This window comes from Mchenga conophoros, linkage group LG17 (genome assembly GCF_057382185.1).
Source record: "Mchenga conophoros isolate Kocher_MC1m ecotype Shallow Benthic linkage group LG17, M_conophoros_male_GT1.1, whole genome shotgun sequence".
Classification (NCBI taxonomy): Eukaryota; Metazoa; Chordata; class Actinopteri; order Cichliformes; family Cichlidae; genus Mchenga; species Mchenga conophoros.
This window is the reverse complement of record NC_140542.1, coordinates 15,080,484-15,103,854: the sequence shown is the minus strand read 5'-3', so window position 1 is coordinate 15,103,854 and position 23,371 is coordinate 15,080,484. Positions and strand designations below refer to the sequence as shown.

Sequence of the window (23,371 nt, the reverse complement as noted above, 5' to 3'; positions counted from 1 at the left end):
GTGGAGAGTTGAACAAAAGTCTGCTGTGGAAACAAATTGCTTCAGGTGACATATGCTAAATGTGATGTGAAAGAAACGTAAATGGCGGACATGACATCATATTGACGATGAAAATGAAAATCTAAAGTACTGGAATTTACAATAAATGTTTTTTTTTAAAAAGGATTTTTAGATAGGACCAATACCATTTGCATTATATATGATTCCTCTATGGAGTATAATTAGAAGGCCTTGCATAACAATGCCACAACACAAGAATGTGGATGACATATGCAGCTTGAATTGTTCATGAAACCACATAACATGCACCAATTATTTAAACTACAGGAATGTCTTAAGGACAAAGATCATCATTAATGTCCTGCTTCTAAATTCAAGCCTTCAGCTGATCCAAAATGCTGCAGAGTACTGATGTAACTTTTTGGCTTCTTCTCACTGGGTCCCTGTTAAATCCAGAATCAAATTTCTAGATGACGGCGTAGTCTGAATGTTTATGTTTTCTCTGTATTATTGTAATATTGCAACTTAATATTTTTACCTTTTTAAGACATTTTTTCTCTATTTTAATTTCAACTGTTTATTCACTGCTCTTGAATTAATGCTTTCAAACATTATCCATTAGCCTTGTTCAAACAGTCATTTATAACCAAAAAATAACAGCAAGAAGTACAGACATGGCTGACTTTCAAATGAAAAAGGAACAGCATGTAAGATATTTGATCAAATGAGATCATGTTATATTTATTACACAGTTATACTACAAGTTGTAGAGTTCTGTATAAATTGATTGAGTTCCTTCTGTCATGGCTGCAGTTGTGTAGTGAAGTGAGAGTGAGGAGACCCTTAAATTTTCAGCAGGCACACTAATCTATAATTTAGATGATGCATGAACAAAATGTCTTTGTATGCTATGAAACATGTCACTCATAATGATGAATGCACAGAGAATTTCCATTCATCTCTGCAACTGCTCTTGTTCCCACAGAACCCCCTCATCTGCACCATTTCAAAGTTTAACATCTAACTGATCTGAGACCACGGGTGAAGATCCTTTTCTTTTGCTTTTGTTACAAAGTCATTTGAAAATAATAATAACAATAATAATAATAATAAATGAAAGATTAAAGAATACTATCACTGACATGCAATTCAATTCAGATCCCCCTTGTCATGCCCAAATAATCTCAGTGTTTCAAAAAATTTCACAATGTTGAACAATGGTCCTTTAAAGAGATGCATGTCCTCTGCAGCATCTACAAGCCAAACTCTGATGAGTGTAAAGCCTCAGATCCGTTTCATTTTGATTGCTGGCTTAAATATAAAGTAGAATTTAAAACGCCTCTAGAAGTCTGCCTCCACACACATACATGCATCATAACATGTGGCTCTCCTTGAACAAAAGAAAAGACTGATGTCAGTGGGGTTAATCACCAAAAACAAACAGTTTAGCTGCAAAAGTTGGACCTCAAAGGATAGGAAGCCGCACTCATCCTTGGTCAGCCACAATGAATACAGAAATCCACCGAGTCCTGAGGATTTGCATACATTTCCCTATGTGGTTTTTGCCTCCCAGTTCCTTTGCATGCCTCTCATGGGAAATCTGGAGGCAGCTCTCTTCTCTCCCACACACACTCTCAGAACAACAAGAGCTTCTGGTTTATTCCATGAATATTATACACACAATAAATCTTTATTTCTGAATTATTAAAATATTGTACAGTACAGCCTTGAGGGGGGAAAAAAAGAAAAGCAAAAAAGCATGAGAGTGAGTTTAAAAAAAATCTTTATTCATCTCCAAGATAAAAGAAACTCATACATGTCAAACTGCATTCAAGTCCACAAATCCTCCTCTGTCACTCATACGAAGCGCTTTCCAGTATTTTCAGAATCCTGCCACAGTATTAAATCAACTGTATTGCTATTGAAACAATGATTCAATTTAATTTAACCTTTGAAACCCAGAAAAGCAGGAACACCACAAAGTGAAATGAAAGAACAAACCAGAGGGGGAAAAAAGACAATTTGCAGAGATCTGAAACCAGAGAAACACACTAGGACTTAAACTTAGCCCCAACGTCAGTGGTTCATTCTGACAGGTAAACACCTTCCAATCAAATAACTGCAAATACTAACAGAATTAAAATTCACACTCATTTGGTTAATGCGTTCTTACATCAGCTGGTAAGAACATGTCCAGTATCTCTTCCTCACGCTCACACCTCTCTGTTAACATGGTTGAAAACTCTACGTTCTTTTAAAACATCTGGCAGAATATCAACATCTGGATTAAAAGTCAGTGTTTTTAGACCTCAAGTGGAACAAATATTTCAATTATCTTTTCATTTTTAATTGCCTGAAACATCCATAACAGTTGTTTGAAATGATAACATGACCAGTACAGAGTGAATAAATGCTTAGACAGTTCTATAGTGTGACTTTAAAAATAAATGTATCCATAAGCAGATAATACTTTGTTTGCTTTTGCATGTCTTACCATAAATAATAACATTTTCTTAAAGGGTTGGTTTCTATTTGACCACCAGTTAGAAAAGCTTTACAAGAGAAATCTCTCTCTCTCTCTCTCTCTCACACGCACACACACTCTCTCTCTCTCAGCTGCATCTCAGGGCATTGAATGCGGCCAGTGAGATTATCAAATAAATCTTCTCACGTATTTACTACTCTTAAAAATGAAGAACACTGCAATTAGAAACTCAGATAAATATATGTAACGAAGATTTAGTACTCTTTTCACATTGCTACCTTCAGTGGATGGAAGTGGTGGAGCCTCTGGCCTCCAGGATGGTTGAGACAGACCAAAATTTATACGCACACTAAGAAATTAGGAGGGGGAAAAAATACATTTTTAACACATGCTGCTTCCAGGAAGTAGCTGGTTGCAAGTACCTGCCTGCTGTGATGTCTGACCCACAATGATCTAATTAATATATGACTAAAGTGCTAGTTTGGGGATTTCATTTGGTACAAGCAGAGAAATTGACTCGGTTCTTTAGTGTTTATACCAGGTGTTCTTGTTATCTGAGCCCTTCTCCTACGTGACTGGATGGCTGTGTGAAAAGTAACAGTGTTGAGCTCAGTTTTAGTAGCTTCAGTAGTTGAACACTGTTCAATCAGGAAACAAAGAAGCAACTGAACATTCAGCACCTTATGCAGCTGCCGCTGTCTCTTGTATATCAAAAACAGCAGCAAGCACAGAAAAAAAGTGCGTCTGCTTCAGGAAAAAGCAAAACAAAACAACAACAAAAAAAATGCGTACACACGTAAATGCTGTGCTAGGATACAAATATCCTGAACTGTTTGTTTAGCACACGTTTGCATATTTAGATCTGATCCTAGACACGGATTTTCCTCCTTTTTTGGGGTACACAACAAAAAGGTTTTGTTCCTAATGATTGTTAATTATGATTTTCAGTTCCTGTGTCAATTATTACTTGTTGGTACTGGAAGGGCCACATGCTTTTTTTTCCCCTGACAGAGCAAAAGCCAGTAGTGAACTATGCCAGAAACAGATAATTACATGGAAAAAGGTTAATTTACTTAAAAAAAACAAACAAACAAAAAAACTGCCCGAATTTAAAGTGATTTGTTCAATGTGCATCATTTTGTAGGTGAGCACACATTAACATCACAGCATTTGCAATTTCTCTGGTTTCAGATGCAGCACATGTTAAAAGTATGACTTTTCAGGTTTTTGTCTCTCAGCCACCTTTCGGATTACATCATCAAGACTAATCCGAGGCAAGTGATCTATACAGTCAATAACGGTACAAACCCATGGGGCTTTTACACTCGATATCTAATGCTGAGAAAAATGCCAACCTTTAGATTTTACACACACACTTACATTTTTTCATTGTAAAAGTCAGACTCTTAAAAATGCATTGAACTTGATCAAAGTGGATTTTCTTATTTAGAAAAAAACACTAACTTTTGACAGATGTAAAATAAATAGAGATTCGTTAAAATGTATGTACAAAAATGGACAAACACTCAGTAGTTAAAATACCAAACTATAAGGAGCACTGCCTTCTTTCAGGTCAGTGTGTTTATGTCAGTTGTACTGTTCTGTCAAAGATGTAGCTTAGTGATCGATCCACAAAAAGACACAGCTGTTGGCAGCTGTACACTGTTGTGGTTGAACAATCACAATTAACTATAACTAGTTTTACCATCACTGCTGGACGGACTCACCAGTGCTGTTTGTAGTGTTAATTCTTCCTCCAACATAAAAAATAGACTCTGTGTCCCAGGTATCCTCTTGTACCCAAGACAGACCTGTAGCTCTGGGCCCCAGGCTGGATTATTAATGTTCGTTGATGGAGAGAAGTAGTAGTGTTAAGGCCAGGGCTTGTTGAAGTCTCTGTGTGTGTGTGTGTGTGTGTGTGTGTGTGTGTGTGTGTGTGTGTGTAACATCAGATCTACATCTGCTCCACCGGTGCTCCCTCTTCTTTAGGAGGAGGCTCTAAATGAATGGGAGTGACATTCGCTGGTTTCCTCACACTGATCAGAATAAAATAAGAGAGTACACATGAGGTTACAAAAAAGGAAGTGGAGCGATGATAACATTAAGCAGAGATCAGAGAACCTACACAGAAATACAAGTGAATTAAGGCAAATTGTTTTTTTTATCTGGTGTGAATTTACCCAAGATGGTTATTAAAATGAGAATTAAAAGCAAAAGACTTTAAGAATGCAACTGTAGTTGGCTGTTCTGGTTGTTGTGAATCTGAAGCAGATTAATCAACCATGGTGATTTTTGTCTCTTGTGGTCACTGACAAAGAAAACATATATTGATAGGAAACATTATCAGTAAATCAGTAATTAATGCAAAAACAGGGTAAAAATTCTCACTCCAACTAGAGATTCTGTTAAAGGGCTTAAAGTTATTTTACTGAAATAAAGTTTTATAAAACAAAAACAATTGGATGGTTGAAGAAAGGAAGTGTAAACAATCACAGGAGTTATCATATTACTTTTGAAATAAATTCCCTTTCTCCCTCTGATGACTGGCACAGTGCAGCAGGAGTGACTTTGCTTCTTTGTATCCTATCGTATTCACATCATGTCTTGAGGTGGAGTTTATATAACCTTTATATAATTATATAAATTAAGTTTATGGGCAATGGAAGGAAATCAAACATTTTCTTCAAATATTGGTGCTAATTAATTATTTATGAATTATTCCCTCCACTCCAACAAGGTACCTCTTTAAAAGAAATGAGCCAGGGTACTCAGGAGTGTTTCAATAGTCTGCCTTCCTGAAATGCTCTTCTCATTAAAAGCACCAGTTGTAACCAGTACCTCCCACATGAACTCTTAGATCCTTCACTTAATCATGTTTACAATTAATAAATCTGCTCCTTGTGTTGCTATGAGAATCAATCTAACTATAAACAAGTGAAAGATGCAGCATCTCACCAAAATATCAACAATAGGGCTAAAACTTTAGCCTACATATTAGGAGAATGCACCTTCTAAGCATTTCAAAGCTAAATACCAACTGTGTAACAGAATGTGTGCTGGACTGCCAAACACTTGAGACCTGGACCTGAATACATCCATTCCAACAGAAGACTGCAGGTGATAGCAGACTGACTGCCTGATTTCATAGGCAGGCAGCAAACAGAGACAATATTTTGTTTAGATTGCATAAGTTATTTGCATAGCCCTTTATCTATCCAAAGTACCTGAAACTTTTCCTTTCTCCCTTTCCTGTCACGTAAAAGGTCATTGTTTGCCTGTGTTTCCACTGTGTTGAAAACCCTGAATTATTCATGTAACAACCAGGCCACATCTCTGCTGTTTGCATCCCTCTCCATCTCCATTTTCTGTTCTGCATTTACAGGCCGTCACACAGAACCTGCTGCTCTAACAAACAGAAGCTGCTCTTAGGTAATAAACAGGATCTTTTACGGTTTCCTCTTAGGGCTGTGAAAATGTTTCATCTTGTTTCACACTGCTTTAGGGTGCAACTGCTGTAAACCATCAGATAATGGTCATATGATTTCCATGTCTCTATCTCTGACTTTCTTGTTTTCCCAGAAAGATTACAGGTATGGGCTACATATAATCTGAGAGTTACTTACGAGTACGGGGAGATCGGAACAGCCACGACCAACACATGGTTCCTTTTTCTGAAGAGCCGCCATAGACCTCTGTGGTATCCCCGAACATCTAGATCCCAAACGTGCAGGCACTAAACAAGAGACATGATTGAATTTATTAGGGCTTAAATCACTGCCTGTAAAAAAATCACAAGCAAGACCACTTATGTAAATATGACCACCTTGGCAAGCTCAGTCCAAGTGGATGTGTCTGTTTCAGACTCCATCTTAATGAACATGATGTAGATCTTCCCCTCAGAGTCAGGTAGGAATGAGTCCTCACATGGGTTTTTGGTGTGGTCTAGCACCTCTGCCTCTCTGGAATATCACACACACACACACACACACACACACACACACACAAAATTTACTTTTTGTGGTTTACAACAACCATAAGCAAACACGCTGAGTGATGCCAGAGTTTGTACTCACTTCAGCAGGTTCTGGATCTCAACTTCATAAGCATCTTTCTTCAAGCTGTGAAGACCAATTAAAACCAAGTCTGTCACCATGTAGCCAGATTACTTACAAAAAAACAATAGCATTTAATCACATGGCTGTACACACCTGCCCACGTTCTTCAGCTGTACATTGGGAACAGTGTTGAACTTGTGCTTTTTGAAATATACCTCCTATGTGACACGATAAGACAAAAACAGCAATCTTTAACAGCGGGCTAAAAAGATACAGCTGACTTAACTGCTCTAGTGCTGCCTTCAGACCTGTCGCTTTGTGTCAGGAATACACAAATGAAAAGCTGATAACAAAAAGCATTTTCCTTTCAGATCTTACGTGAAAATAGCCATTCATGTTGAGGCCGATGATACCAAAGTGGTAGGAGCGGGATACATCAGGGATGATACACTCTCGGCCTTTCCTCTGCTCTGGCATTCGCATCCACATGTCCCAGTCCCACAGCTACAAGCCAGAAAGAGCGCAGGCACGCACTTAGTCACGATCTTTTCGCCACGGCCTCACATGCATGCACAGCGTGTTCCTGCATTTGTTTTTACTTGTCAGCTAGACACTATTCTTTTTAAGGGCTACATAGATATTATTCAAGATTTTTAGAATTACAACATGACAATAAAATCAACAACACAATATATTAAAAATCCTTTCATGCAGCTCCTTTTAATCACTTTTCTAAATGACAAACTTTATTTATAATTAAAAGTTATTGAAGATTATTCACTTCACATATCTATTTATGACCACTGGAAGAATCAATCGGTGATAAATATCACAACAAAAGAAAAGACAACTTCAAGCACCTTTTCGGGTGTAGGCCATTTTGGCTCCAGCTCATCTTTGTAGAGGCTTTTCTTCAGCACCCAGCCCAGGCCGGGCATACTCTCCACCCTGTAGAGCAGGGCCGGGTCCTCTGCTGTGTGCTCATAGCCCTGATCAACACCACATATAGGGGAGTGTTATCATCTACATAACAAAGACTGGCGGGACAATGTTCATGAAAAGCAGGCTTAGAGAAGTCAAATAGTGAAGTCACTTAAGTGTGAAAATAAGGAATACAGATGATAGTCAGCACTCACCTGGTCGTTCCAGGCTGAAATACAGTACAGGCTGTCATCCTCATCCAGCAGGTGGATGGTCTGACTCAGAAAGCTACAGAAACAGAAAATATTGATAATGTAACCGTTTTCTGACAATAGACTGAATATAAAAAGGGGTCTAGTTTGCAGTTATGATTTTAGAAAAAAAACAAAACAAAAAAACATGAAGAAAACTTTGATCTAAACAGAAGACCCGAACATACAGACGTCTGATCACTGAACAGGAACATTTTTCTGGTACTTCAACAGATTACACTGAGCTTTTCTACCAGACCTTTCATAGCAAGTGGTCACTGTGATTGACAGCTGACACGGGGAGCTTCTGAACTGGACTTGTAGATATTCCTTCAAGAAACTACAACTATTGGACATAAAGAAGAAATAACAGGCTTGTTTTTGTCAATAGAACCAAGCTTTAATTTCACTGTTCTCTAACTGAAAGCTTGAAGCTCAAAAGCAAACTGGCGCAAACACAGATGATGGCCGCAAGTTCTTCTCCACTATTGAAGTCAGAGCTTCAAACAGATTGGTCAGCCCAGGAGGGAAGCTGGAGCTTTCACAGCAGCAAACACACAGTTCAAAGCACAGCCTGTCCAACAAAGGAAGGCTAGAGGTTCTAACAGAGCAGAGCATTATTATCACTGCCCTCTACTGCCATCTGGTGGTGAATCTTGCAGGTCAGCGTGTTAAAGGGCCGTCTCAGCTGACATTATAGAATCAAAAACATCTTTAAAAATTTCACAGAAGAGCTGAGGATGCTATGCAGAAAGTTCCTTTAACAAAAAAATAAAGATGTATTTCCACTTTCTCTCCTCATCATTTCTTAATTAAATTGTGGCTAACTATAAACCACAGCTTGCTGCAAAAGCAACAGCACACAGTTTGGACACATATTCCTAGCATACATTTGGGTCCTTAAGAGTAAGCATCTCATTTAATGCACAAGCTCTCTTTCTCTTGGAGAAAGAGATTGAGCACCAGTTTTAATGTGTGCCTACATTCAAACCCAAAGGTGGCTTTGTTATGAGAGGACTGAAACAAGCAACCTTCACAAGAAAGTGCACTGTGAGTTCATCTCCAAGGTTAAAAATGAAAATACAGAGTTCTATTCAATGGGCCTGAAGTGTCTTATGACGTGATTCTGCTTCACATCCCCACCCTCCCATATGGAAGTACTAGAGTACTGGTGCAAGTTGCTGGTTTGATGTCGTTTTGACCGGTCGTGCACCTTGGTGCGTTCTTTCACTGCCGCTGCAGCCAGGACGAAGATACAAGTGTAGGACTGTCAGTTTTTACTGTAATTTTAATAACGTCTCAGTACAGAAGCTCAGAGATCACAAATTATACAGAGAGATGTAGTGGTGCAACGGATCACGGTTGATCCGTAATCCGAACCCACTCCACGGTTCGGCACGCACGTTATTCCGAAAAAGGAGGAAAAAAGGTATGTGTATGGTGCGCGTGGTGGGTCTGTCAAGCGATAGTTATGGCCGGCGCTAGCGGTCCAAGTGGAGGAGCAGAGGAGTTTGCGGTATTTAAGCAGCCCTTTGCCGCCCAATCCGACCGGGCTAAAGCTATTACAAAAGCTACTGGAGTGTTTAGCTGCAGACGGGAGGCCGTATTCCCTTGTGCAAAACAAGGGGTTTAAACTATGATGAACGTGCTTGAGCCACACTATGATATCCCGTATGATATCTTCCCCTGGAAGACAATCTATTATGGTTGCTGAATCACCAATAATCAGAGTCTGTTCCTTGGCGGGTGTGGCACTGAGTGTGTGTGTGTGTGTGTGTGTGTGTGTGGGGGGGGGGGGGGGGGGGGGGGGGGGAATTCAAGATGGTGGAATACCGTGAACTTCTGTTTAGGCCTATTCTTCATTCTAATCATCATCCAGCCAGCCTGATCTCCAGGCTGCTCAGGACAATACAAGGGGGGAGTCACCAATCAGCCAAGCAAGAAAAAGTGTAAGGGGCGTACATTTTGAACTTTTAACAGCAGTTTAAAGCATTTACAGCTCACTACACTGAAGTAATTAAGTAATACATAAGCAATTAAATAAACTTCACAATAACATTAAATGTAAAATCAATTTAAAGGGACTTTGCTCTGAAATAATGGAGAATTTTTAGCACAGCTTCCATAAGCATAAGCATGAGTAGAGTCTAACAGAATGAGACTACCAGGTTAAGAACCAAAAACAGCAGCTGCATAAAAAGTTGTCAGTAGAGAGTGACTAGATATCAATCAGTAAGAGCCCTTTTCTGGAACTAACATGGACATCTGGCTGCTTTTAGTAGTGGTAATGTAGACTGGAAGAAATACCTGAAGAAGTCAATGGATATATCAAGATCTTCTTCTAGTACAATGGCATAATTAGCATCCTGGGAAAAGATAAAACAGACACAACAAACTCTAATGAGCGCATACATATGGTGCATACAGACTCTACCCCAGGCAACTGCACACACTAAAACACCCACAGTGCATTCACAGAGTTCACTGCATAAAATCATAATGTCAGTGTTGACAGTAAGAGTTTCAGAAGTCTCATTAATATTGAGTGGAAGCAGAAATTTATATGTATACAGTTACAATTCAGACTTATGTTAGAGGGTTTACCTCTGGTTAAGTTGCAGGTTAGTTATGATGGTCAGAGAAACAAATGAATTGGAGCAACTGAGTGTGCACTGTGAAACCTCTGTTTGGACGTGCCAAATGATTTTTTTTCTTAATTAAAGAAATGCTGAAGTGCAATGTAAAATTGAGGCTGTACAATGCACTTATTATAAAAGATGAAAAATTCAAATAAGAGTTATAACAAACTGCATTAACATGATACAGCTGAGTGTTTGATGTTGGTCCTTACTGGGTGAAGATTGAAGGTTGCTGTCAGACTCGCTTTGTAGTGCTGTGATTGAGGAAAGAGATGTTTGAGCTTCACAGTAACAAAGAATAATTTAATAACAACACTGCTCAACGTTTCTGTAAAGGAAACATTGGTTCTTTAAAATCTATGCTTGTACTGCTCTGAATTATGTGTTAACCCTTGAATGAGAAGCTGTTGCTTACCTGAGACACTCTGGCATTCTTGATGCTGATAGGTGTGTGTTGAACTCCCTTCAGTCCAAACAGGTCAACAACATCCATTGGCTCCTGAGTCAAAAAGGCAGATGTTTGAGAGCTACAAAAAGATTCTTTAATAATTTGCAAACTGTTTCCCTGAACAAAATCCACTGAGGTGGTGAGTATAACCTGAAATGACAATTCTGTTTCTAAAAGAAATAGAAACCTAAAGAGAAAACACAAAAACATCCAAAAAACAGATTTCTGTAGTTCTAGTTTAAATTCTTTTAATCTCACAAAGGATGCAGTTTAATCCTACTCTCGTGGTAATTATGACGAGGATACACTGTAGAGATTAATTAGTTTTTTTAACATTTAACAAGATAATTTATAGATTCAGTTCATTCATTTGGTAAAACACACGTGATCGTTATAAGTCAAACAGACTCCCAATAAAAAATTTAAAAAAATTTAAAATTGGGGGGCAGTGGTCAGTGGTACCCCTTCGTTTCCTAGAGATAGTATCAATTTCAAAAGCCTTGTTTTCAAGTTATTGCATTCACAAGGCTTTCTAAAAAAACTTGACCTCTGACCTTGAGGTTGAGGTCACTGAGATTCAAACTCATCCAACATTTTTATTAGGAGCACCAATATTATCAATTTCAAATTCCTACGAGTTACTTGAGTTATCGCGTTCACAACTTCGGTGCCAACGCTGCCTGCCCGGCAGGTTAACACCAAATCCGCATCAGCCTCTTACAGCCAAGGTGTAAAAAGTTATCAATAACTTCAAAGTCTCTGACAAGGAAAAAGATATATAGATACCTAAACTATCTATAAAGACTTCTGCAAATAAAATTATGGTTGTTGTATTTGTTTAAAATAAGGTATTGAAATATGATGTGTTGATTAAGATCTTAAAATTGTATGACTTTGATAGTCACATGACCTAACACCAGCAAAGGTACACCCCAATCACTGGCAGAAGTAAACTGCAGCAATCAAAATAAATAAATACATACATACATAAACAAATAATAATAATAATAATAACAATAATAATAATGAAGGTACCTCATAATATCCATCAATGAAGACTGTGATCATCTGTGGGTTAACACCATGGGCTGAAAGAAGTGACCTCAGCATACTAAACAACAACAAAAAGCCAAACACTTAGTTATATTTTGACAGAGATTTATTACTTCCTTGTATGACAGAAGAGTATTTTTCAGATCTTACCGGTAGAGATAGTTAGGTCTGTTTCCTGCAATAACGGCCACTGGGACATTGAAAACATTATTGATGGGGAGCTGCAATGACGAAACAGTAAAAATGTGATCATACTGAATCTATACTTGCACACAAGAAACTCAAATTAGTGGACAAGAAGACAAGAATCGGTAAAGCATACACCTGACTACTTAAATCCAAGTATATGAGCATTTTAACAATGACACTTTACATAGACTATACAGCCTCATGTATTCGGACAGCTGGCCAGGTAAATTCGTCAATTTACCTTTATTTTTCCATCTGTCTAAGAAGTGGTTGTTTTACTACTGGACTCTAAGCTAACTCAGTCCTTCCTGTTCTGTGGCATCCTTCGGGCTTGTTTGTCGGATGGAGGCCCCTTATGTCATTCAACTGTCTTGAGTCCCTCGCAACATGCTCAGACAAATTCCAGCTCCACCATTTTGGACTGCAGATGATGACAGTGTGTTCTGTTCTGTTGTGGAGATCCATTGCAAACTGGAGGGTCACTCTAACTGAGCCTGAAGAGCACTAACGCCAAAATCCTGGGCTCACTACAGAGCAGCACAGGAAGTATCATCGAGACAGTGAAGTTGAGCATACTCAAACATACGAGCAAGTGTGCTCAGTGCCTCACTACTCGCTCAAATGCTACTCTCACTTCTGTGGGATTCTGTCTTCATCCAAGACCAAAAAAACCATACAAATTATAGCAAAATAAATAAATATCATTGACTGATGCAAGGACATTACTCCCTCCTTACAGCTTGGCATTCCTGTGCTTCCCCACGCAGGAAAAACATGGTGAAACTAAAGCGTCGTGTCTGTTACATGTCTTACAGGGTCAGGATTAAACTCTACGGGTGCCGGATCTTTGCAGCTGCAGATGCTGCCGTATCCTTCCACCTTGCTGCAGAAGAGTTTCCTCCTCCTGTTCAGCTCCGTGTCTGCCCAGTGGCACTCTGCCTCTGCAGAACATAAGAACACATCCCAAATTATTTTACAGTTTTTTGTAACATATAAAATTATTTTGAACTTTATTCTCTTATGGGTTCATAAAGTCAAAGGAGCTTGCAAAGAAAAGCGTCTGGACTTCTTTAAGTTGCTTGAAGACGTTTCACCTCTCATCCGAGAAGCTTCTTCAGTTCTAAGGTCAAATGGTGGAGAGTCCCAGATATAAACCTAGTGGGAGAAACCCCCCACAGAGGGACAAAAGGACCCCCTGATGATCCTCTAATCGCCTGAGCCAAGGTGTGAAACTGGGTGTGGGTCCCAATCAGCCAGAGTTGAGCCAATGAACACACCCGAAACTCTGGCTGATTGGGACCCGCACCCAGTTTCACACCTTGGCTCAGGCGATTAGAGGATCATCAGGGGGTCCTTTTGTCCCTCTGTGGGGGGTTTCTCCCACTAGGTTTATATCTGGGACTCTCCACCATTTGACCTTAGAACTGAAGAAGCTTCTCGGATGAGAGGTGAAATGTCTTCAAGCAACTTAAAGAAGTCCAGATGCTTTTCTTTGCAAGCTCCTTTGACTACGATGACCTGGATGACTGAGAACCTTCACAGACGATTCATAAAGTATTCCGATTTCTATATCACCAAAAAAGTTGGGGTGGGGAAAAAGGCTGAAGAAGTAAATAATACTAAAAAGATAGAGCAGGCGGAACATGTTGCAATACATTAGGTTAACTGTCAACAGGCCAGCAACATGACTGAAAAGAACATGTTTGAGAGGCAAACTTGCATCTGTGTCATCCATAAATACAGCTTAAAGCTCTATCATGCAAAAGAGGAAGATGTATATGAACATGATCCAGGAATACTGTGTTCTGCTCTGAGCCAAAGCTCACGTAAAATGACTGAGGCAGAGTGGGAAACTATTCTCTTGTCAGACAAATCCAAATGTTAAATTATTATTTGCAAACATGGCTGCCGTTGCATTCTCTGGATTAAAAAGAACTGGGACCATCCTGCTTGTTATCAGCACTCAGTCCAAAAGCCTGCATCTCTGATGGTATATAGATGGGTGCATTAGAACTGGCAACTTGCACATCTGAAAAGGCGCTATTAATGCTAAAATGTGTACACAGCTTTTAGAGCAACATGCTCTCAAAGAGAACACGTTTTTTTTCCATGTGAGGCCTATTTCAGCAAGACAATGCTAAACCGCAAAATACATTGGTCAGAATTATAGGTGTTGAACTGGCCTGCCTGGAGCCGAGACCTTTAATTAGTTAAAAATATTTGACACATGATGAAATGAAAAATACAACAAAGATGACACAAGACTTTTGAGCAGCTCGGCTCTTGTATCAAACAAGAATGAGCAACTTTCCTCTCCCCAAAGTTCAGCAACTGGTTTGAACTAATGTTTTTTCTCAGTTTTAACATTTGTGTTATTTTGTGCATAAAATGTGTTTGAGACCTTCAAATCATCATCTTTTTTTAAATTTACATTTTACAGTTTCCCCAACTGTGGCCAAAATGCTCATGCTAAACCTACAAAATGTGAAATCCAAAACTACCGGTGAATTCAACCATCATTCATATACAGTCTTTGTCTCAAACTTTTAACCCATCTGGTCCCTACACCGCCGGGACTAAAACATCTTAATATAAGGAGAAGCAAATCCCCAACTTTGACTTTTTTCTCAAGGACCCAACTTTTACTGCATGTCATCGCACTTTCAAAAGATTATTCATAAAAAAAAGCTACAAGTCTTTTCGTTTTTTTATAACATTTTGTGCACGAGAGGGGAATCAAGTTTAAATATTTCACCCTTTGTCAAGCATGCTAAAACTGGCTCTTACCTTCAGAGGCAGTAAGTTGCACTTCAGTCTTGAGCAGCACTGGGTCTCCCCAGGTAGACAGAGCTGGAGACTTTGAATGCTTCTCTCCATAAACCTGACCTGAACACAAAAACAACATCAAGTCAAGAGAGGTAATCTCAGGGCAAGTATAAACTCTTGTTTTTCCTTTTGTCTCTTCCCCCCTACTGACTGATTTATTTGATCAAAGATGCCTTATTTATGGTTTATACTGATAACTTCTCAACAAAATCCAAGTTTATGTAGAAAATAGTGATGAAAAACTGCACAGACAATATATCCATCTGTTTTGTTTCTTGTAAATCAAAGATGATTAATTTCAGCCTAAGAAAAAGTGTTTAGCCATTAGTGACAACACCTCAAGCACAAAGGTCAAGACACAAATGTGAATATGTAGAACAAAAAAAGTCTTTCTTTCAGTCATACACAGTAAAGTTGTAGTGGCCCTGAAAACAATCTAGGCTGATTCTAGTTAAAAAAAAATAAAAATAAAATAAAACTCATATGTCAATCCACGATAAAATGGTGCACTTTGGGCTGACTTTGTGAAATCTCATAATCAAATCTTCTTAATGTTTCTAAACAACCAATCATAATTCTCCTCAGCTCCTCAGATGTTTTGTGACTGATCGATTTAGTGAAGCTCTTCCTGTATAATGGCTGTCCTCAATGTCATTGTTAAAAATGAAGGTCTGCTTTTCTACCTCCTTTCTTCACCACTAGAGTCCACATGTCTCTCCAGCTCAGATTGAGGGACACCTGGCTGCCCAGACTCTTGAGCAGGTTCTTAGCAGCATCTTTCAAGTGGAATGTGCCCTCATCCTGCAGGACAAATAAGCCCCCAAAAAACACAGTTACAGGTATGGTTTATGACTGGAACATGAATATCCCCTTCACTCCTCAGATAGTTAGAAGCTCCTGACCTTTATGGTAAAGATGAGGATTCGACCACGAGTCACCATATTGAGGAACAGGATCATGGCTTCATCCTCATGGGGAGAGTAGGTGTCAAATATCCTCTTGGCCATCACATGACCCTGTGACAGACACACACACACACACACACACACACACACACACACACACACACACACACACACACACACACACACACACACACACACACACACACACACTTACTGAAAAATCTGAAATTGCTAAAAAAAAAAAATCTACTACTGACATTTGATAAGTTTAACTTCAACGTTGTTTGTATTGTGATAAATACAGCTATAAAAACAGTGAAACACAATTAGCAAAAAATCATAATATGATGCATCCATTTTTTCCTCCTACCTCTAGTATGTACAGTAATTGCAGTTTGTTATATTTACATATGAGTTGCCAGTGGAAAGACATGCGTCATGATATGAAGAATAAGCAGCACATGCTCACAGTTGCTTGGTTGAGAACTATCACATGGATCCCTCTGCCTTGTTCTCGCATGTCATCTTCCAGCACCTGCAGGAACAAGTAAAATAAAGAAAAACAATATTTTTACTGAGCCAAGTGTGTCAGACACTAATCTTATTAGTGTCTGACACACTGACTTCATTGCCAGTGGCAGTCTAAGATGGTAAAGTTATCCACGTGATGAGAAACTTACTGGAGACTAATTTGTATTGTTGTTGCTGTACATGGTATTATTTATTAAATACAATATAATTCTGTGAGAAATGTGGCATGTGAATGCTCGGCCAGAAGAAACAGTCTGACGCTTTGTGTCTATCATTAACCAAATTCATTATAAAGGATTATTACCATTTTGAACATGAGTTCAATGACATTAAAAAGCCAAAATCTAAACACCTTGCATTACCAATATTTCCCTTGACAAAATCGAATTCAACTGAAAACCTAACAACAAAATGAAGGTTAGTGGGAGGAAAGATTAGTCTAGGATGTATAGATTGTCTTGAAAACTGCGATGGTGAGAGGCCCAAGCAGCAGCTTACTCGGTCTGAGTAAGATTGTTGTTGTCTTCAGGCACCTGGAAAGTTAGTGAGACCAAACCCTCTGTTGTTGTGTGAGTCTGTTATATTAGCTAAGCCCCTTTGAGTATTAAAGCAGGATGTCTCAAGTAACCTGTCAGTAGGCATCAGCCAGTTAACCAGTTAATCACCCACCGTGGTGCCATCTACTGCCACGTAGACCTTGGAGCGGCTGGAGTACACCTCAATGTCGAGGACTTTGCGTCCATTAGCCGGCCTGCGTGCTGTCTCCATGTTAGGAATAACATCCTCTAAAGAGAGAAAAACAAACATCAAGATCAAAATGATGCACTTCATAATAAAACTACACTTTAATGGAACACCGTGTATCAGAAGGTTAATGAGTGATGGGTGAATATTAGGGGTGCAACGATACTCGTATCGATATTGAACCGTTCGATACAGTGCTTTCGGTTCGGTACGCATGTGTATCGAACAATTTTTTAATTTATTTTATCAACTTTCTGTCTGTGTTGAGCGCTCAGTGAATCTGCGTTCGACTACTCCGCCTAGGCTGCACTGTCGAGCACAGATCCACTGAGTGCCACCCACATGCATTCAATCAAGCTAGCGAGACAGAAGCTAAGCTCATTGCAACATGGCAACTGCCTTAATGCCTCCCGAAGTTGAACCTCCTCCACAGTCATTGAAATCTGGCGTTTGGAACTTTTTTGGCTTTCGTGTGAAGTATCACCCTGATGGTAAGCGCGTTGTGCACAAAACTACAACAGTATGTCGGATGTGCCACGCCATGGTTAATTACATCGGTGGCAACAACAAATATGAATGCACATTTACGCCGACATCACCCTAGTGCAAAGACGAGTGAAGGCAGCCAAAAACAACAACAAACACACATGCTACACACTTTGCCAGAGTCATTTAGACAGCCGTTAGCGCATGATTCTAAGAGGGCAAAAGAAATCGACAGGGCAATTGCTACTTTTATTGCTGTCGACATGCGACCCTTTTCTGTTGTAGAAAACACCGGGTTTCGGGAAATGCTGAGAGTACTTGAGCCCCGTTACAGTATTCCTTCACGAACCCATTTCACCGATATCGCAGTTCCCGCTTTGTACAAGGAGACAAAAGCAAAATTAGAGACGGCAGTGTCAGCAGCACCCGCTGTTGCTCTGACCTCAGACGGCTGGACGTCAAGAGCTACCTCACTGTCACCGCGCATTACATTGATCCGGAATGGCAGATGAAAAACTGTGTTTTGCAGACACACCTGGTCGAAAGTCACGCCACTGACGACTTAGCCAAAGGTCTCTCTGAAGCTGTGGAAGGCTGGAAGTTAGTGCGACCAAATGTGACAATACCTGTAACTACTGACAATGCGAAGAACATAGTTAATGCCGTCACAGCTGCTGGACTGGGGCCACAAATCGGATGTTTTGCACATACAATTAATATAACTGCTCAGAAAGGAATGGCAGTGCAGAAGGTTTCCCCATCTCCTAGCAAAGATGAGAAGAATTGTCTCCTTCTTTCACAGAAGCACAACAGGATGCAATGTGTTTAAGAAAAAACAGCAACTGCTGCAGCTTAGTGAAAAAAAAACTGATTCAAGATGTTCCAACTAGGTGGAACTCCTCTCATGATATGATGGAAAGATACCTTGAACAGCAAGCTGCAGTGTTTGCTGCTATGGCCGACAATACTGTGAAGAAGAGTATGAAGAACATTCAGAATCTAACTCAGGAAGAACATGCACTGGCTGAAAATCTTGTTACAGTCATGAAAACCCTAAAAACTGTGACAGTCATGATGTGTGAAGCGTCATCTCCAATAGCATCCATGATCCTACCACTTAAAATGAACATCCTGAACTCTATGGCGCAGTCTGGTGATGACAGCCCAGCAGTGAGAGATGTTTAAAAAAAAAAAAAAAAAAAACATCAGGGAGGACCTGGAGAAGAGATACGCTGATCCTGCCCTTCAGAATTACCTATACAAGTGCACAGCTTTAGATCCTCGTTTCAAGTCCCTGCGACACTTTGATGATGTCACTCAGCTGAGAGTCTATGGAGCACTCGCCACAGAACTTGTCTTGAGCATTGAACAAGTAGGTGTTCTTTTTTTTTATTTTTGAAATTTTATTTAGCTACTGCTTCATTTATAAATATTATTTAAACAAATACAATTAACAGTTTGGTTGTTTATATTTCCTCAAGACCAAGCCGCAGGCACCACAGAAACTGCGACCTCCGCAGAGACTCAAGCAGCAAACTCTTCAGATTCACCATCAGCATCTCCACCAGAGAAAAAGTCGGCCATGAAGGAGTTGTTTGGAGAACTGTTCATGTCACAGGAGCCAAGGACCAGGTCTGCAGCCGAAGTGGCAGAGGAGGAAATTAACTTGTACAGGTTAGCAGACTGCATTCCCACAGATGATAACCCACCGAGATGGTGGAAGGAACATCACAGCTTGTACCCTCATCTTTCCAAGTTGGCACAGTGTTACTTGGTTGTACCTGGAACCTCTGTCCCAAGTGAGAGGGTGTTTTCCACAGCAGGTGACATTGTCACAGCAAGCAGATCTGTACTGTCAGCAGAACATGTGGACATCCTAATTTTTCTGAAGAAGAACATGGAAATTGAGTAAAATATGTTTTGGTTTGTATTTAACAGGACCTTTTATTTAAGTTGTTTATGCTGTATAAGCAGCTAAGTGCTAGCACTCCAGAAGATGAGTGTTAGGGGAGGTCCATTAAAGAGTGATTCATTTTATGGGTACCTGATTTGTTATATATGCTGCTGAGAATATACCCCAGAAGAAGGGTATAGAATAGCTTTTATTTGTATTTATTTTTTATTCTTTACATGGTGGGGTTTTTTTTGTTTGTTTGTTTTACATGGTGCCAAGTCTGCACAACAGAAAATATGTGAAGTATAGCTTTACCAGATTTAAGTTTTCATGTGTTTTCTGTACACTATAGAACATGGTTCTAAAAAATTTTTCATGTCAGGGATTGGGTGTGTTTGTTTTATATTCTGCCAAGAATAGAAAATACCATCAGGGATTCCCAAACAATGCAGAACTGTATGTGGTTGATATCTTGTTTTTAGAACATTTTAAATGTTTAAAAATATATTTAGGAAGGCCTTTCTGTGGAATACATTTTTATTTAAGTTGTTTTTGTTGTATATGCAGCTAAGTGCTAGCACTCCAGAAGATGTGTGTGAGGTGAGGTCCATCAGAGAGTGGTTCATTTTATGGGGACCTGATATGTTCAATATGCTCGTGAGAATTTACCCCAGAAGAAGGGTATAGCATAGCTTTTATTTTGGAAAAGGACATTTCTCTGAAATAAACTCGTTTCCAAACTCCTTTATTCTTTTATTATTTTGTTGTTTCAGCAACATCTCATTTAAAAACTGTATTTTTGAGTTAAAAGAAATATTTATAATCTTAATAAATTACAAATTAAAAAAGGCATGAACATTTTTTTGTATCGAAAAAATATCGAACCGTGACACCAAAGTATCGAACCGAACCGAACCGTGAATTTTGTGTATCGTTGCACCCCTAGTGAATATGTCAGATAGCAACAGACAGATCAACCCTCAACTCTTCTATTAAACTGATTTTGTACATATTTAAATACTGACTGTTACATTAACATACAGTAAACGTTTCAGAGGAATTGACTGAAAGCTGCATTACTGTCCAGAGAGTCACAGAGTTAGACATTTGGGGACTATAGACTGTACTGTATACTGTACACATATATTGTAGATGAGATATTTTATAGAGTCACCTTGAGGAAACTATATAAATAAAACTGAATTTAAATCCATGACAAAATTGCAGCGTCTGTCCAAGTATACTGATGGGTGAAAGACTGTAGTTAAAGTTTACTCTGAAATCACGAATCAAGATAAAAAGTTCAAGTTAACATGTCAAAGGATGAGACATCCATCTATCAGGCCGAAATACTACTAATCACAAAAGTCTGCTACAACTCAAAGCTAAAGCTGTGGTCACTCGACATTCTACATTCTGGGTAGAATGTCATGGTAATGAGTTGCTTGTAGCAGTTTTTTTTGCAGAGTTATTATACAGCACAGATCTTTAAAGTCTTAGAATTAGACGCATTAGTGTGAATTCATTTAGGATTTTCACCAATCCACACAGGGTCAAAATCGTACATACAGGCTCAAATTTATACATACACTCACTTAAACCTGAGTGTACTAAGTATAAGTAAAATGACATGTGAACATGTTTCTCACCATATTCTTGGGCTGCTGCATCTTCACTGGCAACTCTTCTTGTATCCAGGATGAGTTTAATGTTGACTATGACGGTTATCAGCAGAAACAACACGGCACTGGCCTGTAGGATAAAAAAAAAAAAAATGTATCAGTGTTCATCTTGATGTCTGTAGTTAGTTAATTTTGATATTATTAAACTCTACAAATGGTTCACTTAATTGCTGATCTACTGGCACTAATGAGTCTTGATTTCTGTTGTGAGATTCAGATGGCATTTATTTTACTGTCATTTAAATGCGACACCCAACAAGTATTATTGCGGACCACATCCCTCCCTCTATGACTACTGTGTGCTTATTCTGACGTCTGTTTACAGGACAACAAACCATGTTACAAAGCTTAAATCAACTCAAACTAGTTTCTTGAACATGACAATAATCTCAATGTACTCAAATGGCCTCCACAGTTACCAGATTTCAATCCAGTGGATTGCTTTGGGATGCAGTGGAATGGGAGATTGAGATGAACGTGCAACCAACAAATCTGCAGCAGCTGTGTGATGCCATCATGTCAATATAAATCAAAATCACTGAGTGTTTCCAGCATCTTGTTGGATCTATGCCATGAAAAATTAAGGAAAATAGGGGTCCAACCCAGTACGAGTAACGTGTAACCTTCAAAGTGCCCAGTGAGTGCATCTAGGAACGGGCACTGATATAATCAAGCCAGGATATGTCTTGCAGCCTTTACTTTGAAAGAGCACCTGACATTTCGTTTACCAAAACTTTTTGGCAATATGAAACCTTTAAATATGAGCTAATGTGGCTTGTTAAATGCAAAATAAGCGAGAAAACAGAACAATTCTCCAGGACAATACGTTTACTTTACTGATTTACAGCAGCAACATCACTCTTTTGCTGAGCTCTATCAGTATTTACCTGACAGAACCGGCGAATCGTCCTCTTGTTGGTCAATTTGTATTTCCAGGTGAGATAGAGACTCCTCTGTTGACGGGGGATGAAGGGCTTAGCTCGGGGATTGGGGGTCCAGGTCTCCATCCCGGACACCGACAGCCGCCTGGACACAGCTCACGCCCTCCGCCTGCTCTCCTCCACTTTCTGCAACCGGGACATGCACAACTCCACACCACCAAAACACGGCTGACTCTTACATGCTCATCTGAGCTAAACAAGAGACGCGAATAAAAAGGCACTGTGCACAAATAGTCACCAAGTTTAGCCGACGACACCAAACTGCCATGTGACTGTACGGGGCTTTAACATGCTCCAGCCGCCTCTTTTCTGTTTGCGTATGAACATCATTAATCACGGAGTCATCAGTAAGTCTTGTAGTGTCATTTATATTCCATAGTAAGCAGCTGCTTCTAGAAAAGTAGCTTTAAACCGCAACATACACAGAGTTTCTGTCGCAGAGCAAAATACGTCACAGAGGTCCTCTTCCTTCTTCGTTTTTTAAATAGGCAGAAAAGACATTGGTGTATTTCTGCCCTCTACTGGTTGTTATTCGAGTTAACGCTTATGATTGACGTTAATTTGTTTGTTTGTTTTAAAGTAAGTAAGGTAAGTAAGAGCCCGCTTTCCTTCGTATTTTAAAACTTAGAAGGACTTAATGGGAGCAATAGCATTGTGTATTTCAAGTTGAAATGTCACAACAATAACAACAACAACAAAATAGCACTGCAGCTTTTACAGTCTTTCTGTGTTGAGCTTGCACGATCTCTCCAGGAACTCCAACTGGTGATTCTAGATTGGCTGTAGGTGTGGATGTAAGCATGATGGCTGTCTGTCCATGTTAGACCATTGACAGACTCTAGACCCGGCCAGGGTGTACTCTGACAGCCAGGATGGGCTCCAGCCCCCTATGACCCCAAATTGGATAGGAGAAAAAAAAAATGATTTACTTATTATTTACCAGGCCACCTTTTGCCAAGTTTTCTTAGTTGCTAATGTTTAGAGAGGTCACATATTTTAAAGCTAAACATCCATGTGCAAAATGATGACTACTGCAGAGACAGACTTTCATTTGAATACATTTCAAGTGTTTTTAGTCATATACAGATAACAGCGGCACATCACTACTGGCAATGGAACCCTAAATATTGTACATAGAAAAAACTCCAAATTGCACATAAAGTAACACTCATGTATATATAAAATATAATAAAAAATATATATATGTTCACAGCAAATTCTGGTCTTTGGAATAAACTCTCAGGGAGTTCAGATTAACTACATTTGAGTGTACATACGTGACCATCGAATGAACTCTAGTGCAGAGTTAGAGTAACTCTTT

The 23,371-nt window shown here is 39.3% G+C and overlaps 1 protein-coding gene across 2 annotated transcripts; it reads right to left on the bottom strand.

Moving 5' to 3' along the window:
• Positions 1 to 1,766: 1,766 nt before the first annotated feature.
• On the bottom strand, positions 1,767 to 22,517 carry pomgnt1 (protein O-linked mannose N-acetylglucosaminyltransferase 1 (beta 1,2-)). Of its 2 annotated transcripts, XM_085252088.1 has the most exons (22): positions 22,289 to 22,517; positions 21,997 to 22,176; positions 21,077 to 21,179; positions 16,973 to 17,088; positions 16,242 to 16,307; positions 15,770 to 15,883; positions 15,551 to 15,668; positions 14,829 to 14,927; positions 12,855 to 12,982; positions 12,003 to 12,073; positions 11,835 to 11,910; positions 10,767 to 10,850; positions 10,564 to 10,605; positions 10,020 to 10,078; positions 7,677 to 7,749; positions 7,401 to 7,529; positions 6,919 to 7,044; positions 6,694 to 6,758; positions 6,559 to 6,603; positions 6,309 to 6,444; positions 6,109 to 6,218; positions 1,767 to 4,521 (listed from the first exon to the last, which is right to left on the bottom strand). In XM_085252088.1, the coding sequence occupies exons 2-22, from the start codon at positions 22,114 to 22,116 to the stop codon at positions 4,440 to 4,442; spliced, it is 1,962 nt and encodes a 653-aa protein (XP_085108214.1). In that variant the 5' UTR covers positions 22,117 to 22,176; positions 22,289 to 22,517; the 3' UTR covers positions 1,767 to 4,439. The 2 variants fall into 2 exon arrangements, with proteins under 2 accessions (XP_085108214.1, XP_085108213.1); XM_085252087.1 differs by having other exon boundaries at positions 21,997 to 22,517.
• Positions 22,518 to 23,371: the final 854 nt, after the last annotated feature.

Excerpts from the sequence above, each read along its gene's own strand:
- pomgnt1 (XM_085252087.1), bottom strand. The coding sequence starts at position 22,116 with ATGGAGACCTGGACCCCCAATCCCCGAGCTAAGCCCTTCATCCCCCGT. Across the intron at positions 6,604-6,693 it reads CAGCTGAAGAACGTGGGCAG|CTTGAAGAAAGATGCTTATG; the intron begins GTGTGTACAGCC and ends TGGTCTTCACAG. Across the intron at positions 4,522-6,108 it reads GTTCCGATCTCCCCGTACTC|TGTGAGGAAACCAGCGAATG; the intron begins GTAAGTAACTCT and ends TATTCTGATCAG.